The 14390-nt window shown below is 42.7% G+C and overlaps 1 protein-coding gene across 1 annotated transcript; it reads left to right on the top strand.

The window, feature by feature from the left end:
• Nucleotides 1–974: 974 nt before the first annotated feature.
• On the top strand, nt 975–12252 carry LOC118788032 (casein kinase II subunit alpha'). Its single transcript, XM_036543861.1, has 12 exons — nt 975–1942; nt 4477–4588; nt 5300–5401; nt 6353–6403; nt 6907–6966; nt 7712–7795; nt 8446–8556; nt 9756–9857; nt 9947–10047; nt 10337–10485; nt 10627–10697; nt 11177–12252. Exons 1-11 carry the CDS (start codon nt 1839–1841, stop codon nt 10683–10685), a joined length of 1035 nt encoding a protein of 344 aa, XP_036399754.1. The 5' UTR covers nt 975–1838; the 3' UTR covers nt 10686–10697; nt 11177–12252.
• The last annotated feature ends 2138 nt before the right edge of the window (nt 12253–14390 follow it).

The following is a 14390-nucleotide window of genomic DNA, read 5'->3' as shown; positions in this document are numbered from 1 at the left end:
GATGAAATGGAAACAAAAACATGGCCCCTTGCAATTTCAGAAGGACAACTGGTACAGTACTGTCTATAAATTCCTCAGGATATTATTATTAGCACATGCTGAAAAAGCTGAGTAGTCTTACAAATATACAAATATGCTACAATACATCTTGTATGTTTGGCTGGTGCACTTCTAGCAATTACTAACATCAAACTGGACATTAGCCAGCACTAGCGCACTTTCCTGTCACATTAAGAAAATGTACAATATGTAATAGCAGTGGTGTTGTTAGGTCCGATCATTCGGGGCTATAGCCCTGAATATTTTAAGCCTAGCCCCGAATATTTTTGCTCTGAAAAAGGAGGTGTTTATAGAAAAACAACAGACAGACTGTGTAACAGAGCGAAACTTGACTTGCAGCGTTATAATAGTTTAACTTGGTATGCACCACATATGCACAGTGGGTAATCTTTCACTTGTAGTAATCCTACGTGTTTATTACATTATTGTTATTTAGCAGATGTGATTAGTTACACCATAGAGGATCACAGACAATACTTTCACAGTATAAATAAGTGTGACCATAGAGGATGCTGCCACTTAATGTATACTCTAAGATGGGTGTCTTGATGGTAACCTCAATTTCAAAAAACACTTGGGACAATTTATAGGATCAATCTGTTTTTATATCTTTCTCCAAAGTGAAAATAATTATTATATAATTATAAATTACTTATAATTACTAATTATAATAAACGTTGGTGCCCATAACTCGACACACTATTGGATTTTGTTTGAAGTAACCGGCGTGTAAACAGACACAGATAATGGCTGCTTTTAGACGTGAAATGCGCCAAAATTCAAATCGAGCCACCACCGCCTGTCACGGTGGGGCTCCACGCCATTAGAGGGCGCAACACATGTAACTACTACAATTTCAACAACCGCCATTCTGGCTTGACCCGCATTGTTTCTCCCATTCCGTCAGTCAACGCTGTCCCCGATAGTTTCCGGGTGTTTCTGCAGCAACCCGGTTCCTACGATAAGCAGCTCGAAACTGGGGGTTCTACCGCTGCCGAACCCCGAGCTCCATCGCACTCTGCCTGCCTGGGCTGGCGCCATACCGCGCTGTACCGCGCCAGGATTTTCGCACTGATCACTTAGGCTTCAAAGCTCGCCAGCACCCCTCCCTCCAAACGGCGGCAATTCGTAATATATACGTAGCGCGGGGGGTTGCTAAATTATTATTTTATAATTTTTTAAAATTTGCTTTTTGTGTGCTGATATCAAGAGCAGCCTATCACTAGTATCCTTCCCGGAGAGAGGTCGATCTGGCCGGCAAGGGGCCTTTTCCCCAGACTCCCTCTGGCCGGGTGTCATTTTGGGATCGGGTATTCGGGGCCCACTGGGGGTGGGGGGGTTAAACTGAACCTACAGTCTTTCAGTTGCACAACCCCCTTCTACTTCGCCCCCGTTTATATTTTTTAAATCAGCTAGCAGGTTAGATAGCAAGGTGTTTGTGATTGAACCCCTACTCTACTAGACTAAACTAGCTAGACTAGCTCTCGACCGCTTTTTCATTCGCCTCGCTGAAACTGGCCGTCCCTCTCCTCCCACTATCCCCCCGGATCATCAGGCTTTGGAACCCCCGGTCAGCAAAGCTCTGACAAACATAGCGATTCTCCGCGGTCACTACCCATAACGCACCGTGATCATCTTTTCACTGGACAAGATATCTGCTAACATCAACGGCACAAGACCCTGGACGCGATATTAAGAGGATTTGTTTTCTGCATCCCCAGTCCGAGTTTTAAAGGACCCTGTGGTAAGGAAGTCGCACCCGGGCTCCCGTGCGCGCCATGCCCGGCCCGGCGGCCGGCAGCAGATCTCGGGTGTACGCCGATGTGAACACTCTGAAGAGCCGGGAGTACTGGGACTACGAAGCCCACGTGCCCAGCTGGAGGTGAGGACACGGGGTCTTGGTTGCAGCCTGAAAATCAATAACGGTATTGCTAGCTGGCTAGCTAGCTAGGTGATTTGTAATTAGCTAAGCCTCGCTAGCTGGCTACGTTAGTAGGAGCAATCATCGTATTTTCACTGTTTGTGATTGTAGTATTACGTTTGAGGTGGGTAATTTTAAAATGGCTCGCTGAATAGCGATCCAAACCAGTCGAATAGCTAGACTAGTTCAACTGGCTAGCTAGCTATCGAACTAGTTAGTCAAATATTGGGTGTCGGAATCCTCGGGCTGGATGTGCGGTCGTGATTGTTTTGATATAAAGGTGTGCAGGAACATCACGTCTATACGTGCCTTAACGTTACGTACATTATGTTAACATATAATATAACACACGGATAGTGTGATTGTTTGCAGATTGCTCTGTGATAGGGCCAGTGTAGTGGATGCGTGCGTGCGTTGAAGGTGTGAGGTTTGAGGCAATGGAGTCGGCGCTGCGCTATTTATCAAAATAGGAAATTGGTCAAAACTCATCTGCCTCAAATTAAACCGATGACTGCCAGCTAACATAATCATTCAGTATGGTCAGTTTACACCTACCTACACAGTCCCGATGGGTCTGCACAAGAGGAATATGAACACTCCAGTGCAGTGATTTTTAAAATTAGTCCATGATGGCTTCCTATCGTTTTTGAATAGCAGACGACAAAATGTAATTGCCACAAATTTAGTTTTTCCGCCTCTCCCGCGGTTCTTGTCGAATAACGTATTTTTGTGTGTGTATAACACTGGGGTTTCACTGAGTCTTCAGATTCAAGATGTATCTGCTCAAGATGGCTCTGGTAATTTCCTTATCTCCCATTCACTCCCAATTTCCCATGCATGTGTATTGACCAGACAAGTCCATGCGAGAGTCATTTACATTTTCCCACTCGGCAGATGCTGTTATCCAGAGCGACTTGCAAAACAAGGTTACAAAAATGCATTCGATAAGACCACATGGACATTAGTATATATAGAAAACTGACCACATTTGAACGCTACAATCCATCATAGTAACTAGTATAGTTCTGAATATAGAGTAAGCACTACAATAAGAAATCAGTTAAATTCAAAGTGCAGTAAACACTCCCAAAATATTAAAAACGGGAGAATATTAACTGTTGTAACTAGAAAGGAGGGCCAAAATGCAGTTGGAAGTAGGTGGGTCTTGGGTCTGCATCAGAATATGGCCAGAATTTCTGCTGTCTTGACCACTATGAGAAGTTCATTAGACCATGTTGGGGCCAAAACAGATAGGGGTAGGGACTGTGTGATCCCATTAGGGGAGGGACAATCGGGTGTCCTGAGCTTGCATAATGGAGCGGTCTGTCCGCTGTGTAAGGTCTGATGATGTCCTACAGACATGTAGGCCTTCCCCCCACTGCCTGGCAGTTTAACAAGAGTGTTTTGGATGCCAGCTTGTGCCAGTAACCAGTGGAGGGAGATCAGGAGGGGTGAGACACGGAAATAGTTAGGACGGTTGTGGACAGGTTGAGTTGCAGGGGTCTGATTGCACAGGCAGAGGGAATGAGGGCAGGGTGAAGGCCTGGACCAGGGCTTGGGCTGAGAAGGCGGTGAGGAAAGGACAAATTCTTCAAATGCTGTGGAGGAGAGAATCTGCAGGTTCTTCTCACTAAGACGGATGCTATGTGCTCCTTGAAGGTCACTCTATTGTCTTGTCAGGAGTCGTCGGCTTGATTTGCACAAACACCAGCCTGTTTTTTGCATTCTGTCCTCTGACTCGGGGTATGCTGGCATCCTTTGCTCATCAGCCGTGGAGCTCAGCTGGCCGTCTCTGCTTCGCACTCTATTTTTACTCTTAGCTTTCTTTGGCTAAATAATTGGCTGGAAGGCATAGGCCTGAATTTTCCCTCCCCTCTTTAGTGTCAAATTAGCATCAAACCTGCCTTCACTCCTATTCCCAGATTTTTTGGATGACTTCATATCTCCAGCTTAGGCCATTCTCTCTCTGTATGTGCTACCACCACAACTCATGATGTAATTGGGCAGATAGAAAGGTGATGATTTATAGCTAGTATCTTGGACTTGGTCAAGTTGAATAAGTGTATCACTTCCTTTCATGCAGTTCAGTTCACTGACTATGCTATACCTCTCTTCTGCTTGCATCTGAAGACGAGTGCATTTACCTTACCTACTATTTTTTTTTTTTTACTTGTGCACAAAGCTATGTGTGACACTTAATTTGGAAAAATTGTAAATAATTTTGAGAAGTATTAATACAGACTATGATAATGCAGGGGAAACACACACATCCTGTTTTCTTAAATGCTGGACGGAAGGCAGTATAGCCAAAAGTCCTGAGAATGAGCCACCGTGGACCAAAATGTCCAGCATACATTGCTAGAACAAATTACTTTAGGGAGCAAACAGTTCGCAGGTTTTTTTGGTTCTTTAAAATGGAGCATGCCGCAGATGTTGAATTGGCAAGCTCAATGGTCGGTCTGTCTAATCTCTCTCCCTCCACCCCCACCCACCAGTAACCAGGATGACTACCAGCTGGTGCGGAAGTTGGGCAGGGGGAAGTACAGTGAGGTGTTTGAAGCCATCAACATCAACAACAATGAAAAGGTGGTGGTCAAAATCCTGAAGGTGAGCTGTCCACTGATGACTGATGACTTGCAGCCATCTTTTCCAAGAGTGGGAGTGCTCACCAGGTGCAGAAACGCGGTAGCCAATTCTCTGTGTATTTTCTGCTCTCGTTTGTTGGCAGTCCCAATGGCTGGTTTGAAAAACATTTGTGCCAGTATTCGTTTAACGTCTGGGTCATTGCCTGTGAAATGGAATCGACTTTGGCGAGACCAGCTCAGATTTTCTCGACAGTTGGTGCATACATTTGTCATGTGCAGAATCAAACCCAGGCAACATTTCTAATTCACTTTGTAAATTATTTTTTGAGATGAGGTGAATTTAGGTAGTCATTTTTGCCATTTATCTACTTACTTCAGCATTGTAAGGTTGTATTTTTTTAAAATAAAGATGTAGTCATCAACCTGGTCATGTTGTAGGTATTCCTTGATGTAATAGGCCAGATTCTGAAATGTGTTGTGCTGGTACAGTAGATTCTGCTGAACATAACACAGAATTTGCACACATTCAAAGACAGCTCCATGATAATTTGTGTAAAAAGAGCACACATCAATTCTCAGTACATCTCTGAAAAGCTGAAAATGTATGCAGACGCAAAAGTGTGGTTGACCTTGATTCCCGTAGGATTTCCTGTGCTGTCCTGTTAGTCGCTTTTCGACTCCATGTTATGAGCGGGAAGGAGGTCTCTGACCTTCTGACCTCTGACTCCTGCAGCCCGTCAAAAAGAAGAAGATCAAGCGAGAGATCAAGATTCTGGAGAACCTGCGGGGCGGAACCAACATCATCCGGCTGGTGGACACAGTGAAAGACCCGGTGGTATGACCTGAACCACGTCACGTCAGTTGGGCACCAAGCTCAAAAGCAAATTGCTAAAATGTGAATGTGCAGGGCAGTGCGGAACTGTTTAGCCTCAGTGTGAACATAGTAGCTTTTTCACCGGTGTTTTTCTGTGGGTCGCTACCCAAAGTAGTTTTTTAAGCAAGCTCTTCAAATCAGAAAGCCTAAGAGGGCATGGCTGAAATACATATGCATTGTAACGTGGTTATCTTAAATAAGGATTAAAGCGATCTCTAATTATATTTAAATTTCTTACAGATGCATGTAAAATATAACCCCAGATCCAGCAAATGTGGCAGCTTACTTCCTGTGTTAGAAGCATGATGTGTTCATGCTCTGAAAGGAAGTGTGTGTGTGTGTGTGTGTGTGTTTGAGTGAGTGGGAGTTTAATTTCAGCATATAAGTCCTTTCACTCAGCCAAAATGTCCTTTTACATTGCACTACAGTCAAATATGTATGTTATATGTATGATATGTATGATACAAGGCATTTTTTTTTACCACACTTAGTTGGGAATGCAACTGACTGCAAGGTGTTAATAACTGTCTGATTAAAGGGACATTTACTCTTTTGGGATGGATTCTGTCTTATCGTCTGCTCAAATTGTATGCCTTACCGATTTCACTGATTGGAAGGCCCTAAATGGCTTGCATTCTTTTGTCTTGGTGCTACACTGACGTGTAACCCACCTGCTTAGCCACACTCACTTAGTCATTGACTGGCTTACACTCCAATCTCGGTGTGTGTGATGAATAAAATGAAATATCACAATAGCACCTGAAGTGAAATTCCCTGAAGTGAAAACTGAACTTTTTCATTTTATGTGCTGTTGTGTTCCTAATACAGATCAGTGCTTGTAATAATGATTGTTCTGTGCCGTTGGTAATGATAAATTATTAATTTTTTTTATATTGTTCCTTCTAATTTCAGTCTCGAACACCAGCGCTTGTCTTTGAATACATCAACAACACAGATTTTAAGGTACTTGAAAGGACTTCAAGGAACTTGTGTTCATTCTTAAAGGCCCTATTTTTACATTGGGGTAGGGTGACAGGGCAGCTCCAAGCTGGGATGCCTCAGCTGATTTTTAAACAAAACTATGCTGTTGGATTAGCCTTGAAAAAACTCTGAACTGCCTGGTTGGACATTAACAGTCTGTCTAGTCACAGATAAAGTGGTGCACTCTGGTTGGTCAGTAGTAAGGTGGGATGGTCTGATCTTTTTGTTTGTAATTCGTAATCAAAAGGAGTTGTACCATACCTGAAACCCTGAGAGTCATTCAGCAATGTACTTTTGTCATTGAGCTGATAAAACACGCATTCTGTAGAAACTGTTCATTTGCTTAGCAGAACCCTAATCACTTGGTGGTGCAGAGCAGTATGCTGTGAGCATGATAGGTGCAGAGCTTGTGGTGTCGATGTGTAGAGGGAATATGATTGGTGCATGCACGCCTGTCCCTCATGCTGTGTGCTTTCCCTCTTCAGGAGCTCTACCAGAAGTTGACTGATTTTGACATCCGTTTCTACATGTATGAGTTACTGAAGGTAGGAGCAGCAGGGGGAGTGTGAGGTGCGATGGGGGTGTTTCACAAAGCCGTATGAACTGCTTAGCCAGCTTAAATAAACTCTGGCTTGTCGGTGGCGTGAAACCAAGTTCACATTTAGATTCTACAATGTTGCAACTCATACGTGCGCATTGTTTGCCATCCTTATCAAGTTACTTTGTTGTGATATTTTCCACAGTCAGCTTCAAAGAATATGATGTCAAAATTAATATTGTTTGTTCTGTAAACAGTGATTGCAATATGATGCATTTTCATGAGTAGAGACATGTTGACTAAGTTTAATTTCCTTGCATTGTAGTATCATAAGCTATGTTGTGAAATGCATAGTGGTTATGTGCAACATAAATACACCACATCGTGCATCGTGGAGCCATCACTGTCTTTTCTCTTATTTATAAAATGTGCTTGAGTTTCTCATGTTTCTGCTTAAATTTAGTGCTAAACTGGCCTAGAAGCACCCCACTTTCTACCCCTGTTAACTAGCTTAGATTATTGGTGTCTGCTGTGCACTTAGAGGTTTCACATATACAAGCTTGATTTCTCAAGTCAAGCTTAAGCTGGTGTTTTTTAAAGGAGTGAGTCAGCTGATTTGAGTTGCAGCTGGTTTAAGGCAGATAACTTGAAGCAAACCAGATTTATTTGAACCACCTTTTGTGAAATGGGCGTTTTGCTTTCTTGTAAGATATGTTTCAAATGTCCCTCACATGTTTGTCCTATGTTTGCAGGCCCTGGACTACTGCCATAGCATGGGCATCATGCACCGGGACGTGAAGCCCCACAATGTGATGATCGACCACCAGATGAGGAAGGTAGGGGGCGCTGTTCTGCTGTGCAATCTTCCATTTCCCCTGGCCCTGTGGCACTCTCCCCTGGGCTGTTGTAATGAGTTTTATCTTCCACCAGGGAGCAGTGAGGTAACGGGAGAGCCAGTTATTTGTTTATAAATGAATGTAGTGTATTTGAAAATAGATTCCACAGACGTCTTACATTTTACATTGTACATTCACACTGCACATTGGTAAGTCTCAGTAAAATTTTAGTGAAAAGATTGATGAAAATGAATAACTGAGTGTCCATATGAGATCAAAGCAAATAATTGTTTAGTATTAACTGCGCTAGTTTGCTGTCTGACACATTAGCTGTACAGTACAACTTAATGTAAATACTGTCCATTAACAAGAATAACCAGAGAGGTAATAACAGGTAAAACAAGATGGAAGCAAGACAAATTTTATTTTTCAGATTTTCAAGAAAACAATATCAGAAATTTATCCAGAATAGGGATTCCCGCATTTAATTTCACTTAATTGAGTGGCACATGCTGGCTTCTTATTGGCTAATATGATTCCCACTCTAAAACATTAGCCAGACTCTAGCAATCAAATGGTTCTGAGCACGAGACTGATCCTCCTTCACCTAGCCTCTTCTGCCAGTGTAACAATAAAAACACCCCTTTCAGCTACGCCTAATAGATTGGGGGCTGGCCGAGTTCTACCACCCCACGCAGGAGTACAACGTCAGGGTGGCGTCGCGCTACTTCAAGGGCCCAGAGCTGCTGGTGGATTATCAGGTATGTCTGAGGAGGACTGTGGGTGGATGAGGCTGCCATATAACAGATGGGAAGTCTTAATTACATTCGTATTGATGCTTAAGTGCTGGCAACCAGTATGTTGACGTGATCTTCCATGATAGATGCGTATGTTGTTTTTAATGTGGGTTGCCATGTTTTAACTGGTGATGTATTGTTTTCAAGGGCAGTAGGTGAGTTGCAACAACCTCGCAGCTGAACCTTAACACTGTGTTAACCCACACCAAATGTGTCAGCGTCAAGTCAGTCTGCCATGAGTCAGTACTGTGATGTACCAACCACCTGACTATTTTGTTCACCTGTTTGTTAAACATGGTTGCAGTGAACATTGAAACACTACTGAATCCCCCTACTGTGGAACAAAGTAACTTGATCCTTCTATTGCTTAGACTAACCAAAGATAATCAACAGGTATTGCACCAGAAGTCCAGAATCTACATCTACATCAATTTTCATGAAAATTTAAGCATTGTGCTAGGTGTTAGGTGTGTGTCAGTGTAATGGTATCTTATTTAATAAATATCTAGTGTGGTGATGATAAATTCACATATACACAGCTGAGTTGTCAGTGTGGTGTTTCATCTCCTCAAGGAGTTAAACAGGAGCTATAGAAGTGCCGTTATTATTGGGCATTTACTTGTAGGAAGAGTAGAAAGATCCAATATACTATGTAGTAAAGTGAGATTGTACCTTTAATGTTTTAGGTACCTTTTCATTGCTATGCTGTCTTTAGATGGCAGCCTCATTCAGAGGTTGTACAGGTGGCCCCTCTAGCAGTGGGTCATCTCACCTTATGTTCTCTGGCCCCAAAGGGAACCCATATTTCTAGGTTATGTTATGAAAGATGCAGCATTACACAACTTACTGTGTGATATTGTGATGTTGTCTGAAAGCTCCCATTAATAGAGGATGTATATTCATTACACAGATTAAGAGAATTCCTCCAGGAAATCGGAAATCACTGGTCTTAAACCTTGTGACGCTTTTTGGCACTATAGTCAGTTTTCACCAGGTCTACATAGTGTTTTTTGGGTTTATTCACAGCAGTGTGATTAATCACAGGTATTCAGTTCCACCAACCCAGTGTGTATTAGTCAGACACCACATTTAAAAGCCTGATTTACCAATTTAATCCGAGATGTTTTTTTTAGTAACGGTTGTGTTGGTGTATTGGTTGATAGATGTATGACTATAGCCTGGACATGTGGAGTCTGGGCTGCATGCTGGCCAGTATGATCTTCCAGAAAGAACCCTTCTTCCATGGCCAGGACAACTACGACCAGGTAACTAACCAACTAACTCCTCTAACTATCCCATAACCTACCAGTGTACATACATGTACCATGTTCTGACCCTGCTGCTTTTTTGTTAGCTGGTCCGCATTGCCAAGGTCCTGGGGACAGATGAGCTCTTTGGATACCTGCAGAAGTACCACATTGAACTGGACCCAAGCTTCAAGGACCTGCTCGGCCAGTGAGTACCACCGGGGGGTGCTAGAGGGACAAGGAGCAGAGAGGGGTGATTTTAGGATTTAGGATTAAGAGGGTTGTCGATTAGTTTAGAAGGGCAGGGGCAGGGAGGCCACAGAGAAGACAAATTGTAGCCTTTTTCCCTCTATGTTGCCAGAATACACTAGTGTTGCTCATACAGTTGCAGGACTGAAATTAATGCAGTGGTTTAATGTGATTGTGTACAGTAGTAATATTAATCCAGTTATGTAGTGGTATTAGTGACAGGCCCTGCTCTCTGTCATCCCCTTTAGGCAGACAAGGAAACGCTGGGAGCAGTTTGTCCAATCGGAGAACCAACACCTGGTCAGTCCCGAGGCCCTGGACCTTCTGGACAAGCTGCTGCGCTACGACCATCAGCAGAGACTGACTGCCACTGAGGCCATGGCGCACCCCTACTTCTGTGAGTGCCATCTGTCCCCCCTGTGTGTGTGTCTGTACTAGCGCGCGTGTGTGTGCGCGCAAGCATGTGTTAACAAGTGTACATGTGCACATGAGTGAGTCTGTGTGCGCGCGTATGTTTCACACGTGTGTTTCTCCTCAGATCCGGTGCTGAAGGAACAGTCCCACGCTGATGGCAGCGGATCCACCACAACGCGATGAGAGAGAGAGCAGGTACTACACTTGCACGCACACACATAATCTCACACACAGAGACTGTCTCACACACACACACACACACACACACACCTACAGTCTCATCCCCATACTCTGTCTCACATACTCACACAGACGCACATGCAGTCTCACCCAGACTCTTAAACACTGTCACACACACAAACTCAGAAGCACACACATCCACATACATATGCATATGCACATGCATGCACACACACACACACACCACAGTCTCTCTCCCTCTCTCACACACCCACCCAGATTTGGGTCATGTGACCAGTTATGTTTTTAAAAAAGACCCTTTTGTGACTTAAATGCAGTAGATTATTAATTTATGCAGACATCCATATCAGTTATTGATAAGGACAGATACTCATATCGGTCTCTGGTAAGACTGCTAAGGAAGCATATTCAGGTTTCAAGAAGAAAGAAAATTATTTGCTTCTGAAAATATTCCCCTATCTTTTTTTTCCCAGGAAAACTTGTGTTACCTCAAATTTTACCCCAGGAACCTCTTCTAGTCTACAGAGACACCAGAACAAGGCACCATCAGCCAGTAACGTACACATACATGCACACACATGCACACACACATACACACATACATGAATACACACACTCTTTCTATCTCTTTTTCTCTCTCGCTCTCTCTCTCTGTCAGTTTACTGTTGGTTTGTCCCACTCAGATGTCCGGTTTCAGACCAGTGAGTTGAGCTGCACCTCAGTGCTACCCCTATCTACCCATTTAGTTAAAGAAAAAAGGTCAAATTAATATGAAAACAGGCCTGTCCTCCTGCCCCTCCCCCATATATAAGCATGGAGAATGAAGAGGAGAATGCCCCACCCCCACCCTTGCTCTGTGTTCTGCTGTTCTGTGGTCAGCTAAAGGGAGACTAAGGGGACACTAGCGACAAAACATGACTCCAGAAGAAGTCGAAGGGGTGAATGACGTCATACACCACCCAACCCTTTCTGTCTTGCTTGGATGCAATGAGCAATGACTTCTGTGTATTTTTTTTTTCCATTCCTCAGCAGACTTTGCTGATTCAGGTTAGTTTTACGGCTAGATCATGTTGTCTTCTACCTCGACAAATTGCGTCTGTGTTTTTCTTCATTTCCAAATGGCTGTATTTTAGCTTTTTCCTTAATTTTGCGTGCATATTCGGCTGTCTCTGCTACCTCATGTGATGTTGTCACGGGTGTCCGGTTAGTCTCTCTCTGTTGAGCCATGCAGATCTGAGATTGGACTCCACCCTGTAGTTCTGAAGTGGAATGGTGGACCTCTCTGCTATAGGTATTATAATAATATTAATAATAAATAATTTTTATTTAGATTTACATGTGTGAAATCATTGTGTCTGGGCAGTGGTGACATTGGTGATATTTTTGTGGCATTAAAAAGTTTTATTTTGTCTCCAATTTGACCTCAATGAGGGTGTTTTTTCATGCACACAGAGACCAGAGGAGTTCGGGAGTTATTCAGATAGCACACAGTTTGAAGGACTGATACCAGTGATGTCAAAGGAAAATTGGACTGCCATTTTTAGTTTTGAGAGGGGCTAGCAACAAACGGCCTAAAATGGTCTCACTGAGTTCAGTATCATCATTGAGAAACTGAAAAATATTCCTATGAGATAAACCTTGATATTTATAATTTTCTACGTACTGTTCTAATCATATGTGAATACGTTAATTCACAGTATTTTTTCTTTATCATAACACAATAATAGATTAGAGTAAGTTGTGTTATCCTTTGTACTTTCAAGTGTTTATTTCAAATCTCTGATTGGAGATACTAGTGGAATGTGGAGCATTGCAAAGGATGTAACCTACCCTGCAAAATGCTGAGAGAACTTTTGGATGTTACTTGGCTGGATATATTTTCTGTGATTGTTGTATTGGGAATTGTCCATGTAGAGTAAAACATTCATTTACCTAAAAAATTAAACTGTTAACTGTATACACATGTAAAAGATGGTTAGACATGGTGGGGATAAAATAAATATTGAATATAGTGTCAATTCCAAGATGGAGGTTTAAGGAATATGTTATTACTTTGTTTTCCCCATGTAGCTAATGCAAATATTTTATTCTTGTTACATACATGTACGTATTAGCAGAGCAATAAAATTATGTTCATAATAAGATCAATGATAATAAGAACATTAACAATACATGGTTTGGCCTATTTAATCTTGCTTTAGAGGTCACTGTCCTTCAGGCTTTGACAGTTGGCAATGTGTTCTTGCCAAAACGCACAGCTCCTCTCCTTTCCTTTGAGAATTCTCAGTTTCTAAACCTCTGGCTGGATTGGGGAATGTATTTCTTTTAAATTTTGTAGAGTAAAATGTCTTACATCTTCACATTTATCACACATAGTTATAGTGCATCTCTGTCTCTGTTTTTTGCACTGTGAGCACATCTCTCTCTCTTTCACTCCAATTCAAAATATACATTGTTAGAACAACCATACATACAGTATCAGCAAAGCAGAATGCCAAAAACATGAATGTTAACAGTGGAAATGAAGGAAATAGCAGGTCTGTTAAAAAAAGGTATATTATTTGCATAGTGACTTTTTGACACATGCATCACACTCACTGCCCTTCAGGCTATGACATTAAGCCTTATAAGATGTGTTGACATATGTTTTTCCAGGAATACTTACAGCTTTTCTGTTTTTCTTTTTCACCAAAGAAATGTTTTCTCATTTTTGAAATGTGTCGCAGTGTAGGAGAAAGTGTACTTCTCTCCATCTCGCCTGTTTCACAGCAACCACATAACCTTTTTTGTTAAGCAACCATGACTTTTTTTATATTGGTCTTTCTCAGAGGCCAGTCTGTGGTCACTCAACTTGTGCATGGTCAGGAACTCTCTGTTTTGTTTCTCTGGCAGTGTAGAGACACTTGGCTAATGTGTAAAGGTAAACTGCCACAGTTCTGCCCTACATGCGTTATTTGGACTTCGTATGTTTGGGATATCTCCACAAAAGAATACAAGGAGATGCCACATTGGTGTGGCGGCAGTTCGGCACTAGGGCTGAATCAGTGGCTGCCAGACCAGTTAATGTATGTGTAAGTGGTAAACAACAGCTCGACCTTTCCATTCTTTGATAAACAGCAACTCCACCTTCCTGGACGAGAGCAAACTACTGTGTTGCTACTTCTCTGTTCCGTTGCTCCCCTGGGTGCCAAGCTGCATGTGAGCATTCAAACTGTCAAGACATAGGACAGCTACCTTTGCTAACGGTGACGCTCATGGTGCCTTCTCCTGGAGGGAGAATATTGAAACTCATGTAGATTTCTTTGCTTGGTCATTTTAGTACATTTCCAGCATTTTTCTGACCTCATTGCTGGAGTTGTGTATCTTTAGCACAAGCTTCAGCTGCACACACTACCAAGGCATTAATCTAATGGCATGGGATCAAAAAATACACAAGTTTCAACTTTTAGGGTCTGTTAGTCTGTCTGGCAAAGTTGTCTCTAGTGATAAGGATTACATTTCGTTCTAAAAGTTAGCTTTGTTTGGGCTCCCGAGTGGCTCAGTCGGTAAAAGCACTCGTTCGGAGTGTAGACTGAACGCTACGGCCTGAGTTTGATCCTGGCCGTGTCACTAGCCGATAGTGACCGGGAGCTCACAGGCAGAACACATTGGCTTCGTTCCACTGGGGATAGGGGTAGGTACGCCGGC

The sequence above is a fragment of the Megalops cyprinoides genome, chromosome 13 (assembly GCF_013368585.1).
Source record: "Megalops cyprinoides isolate fMegCyp1 chromosome 13, fMegCyp1.pri, whole genome shotgun sequence".
Taxonomy (NCBI): Eukaryota; Metazoa; Chordata; class Actinopteri; order Elopiformes; family Megalopidae; genus Megalops; species Megalops cyprinoides.
This window is presented reverse-complemented; position numbering and strand designations above follow the sequence as displayed.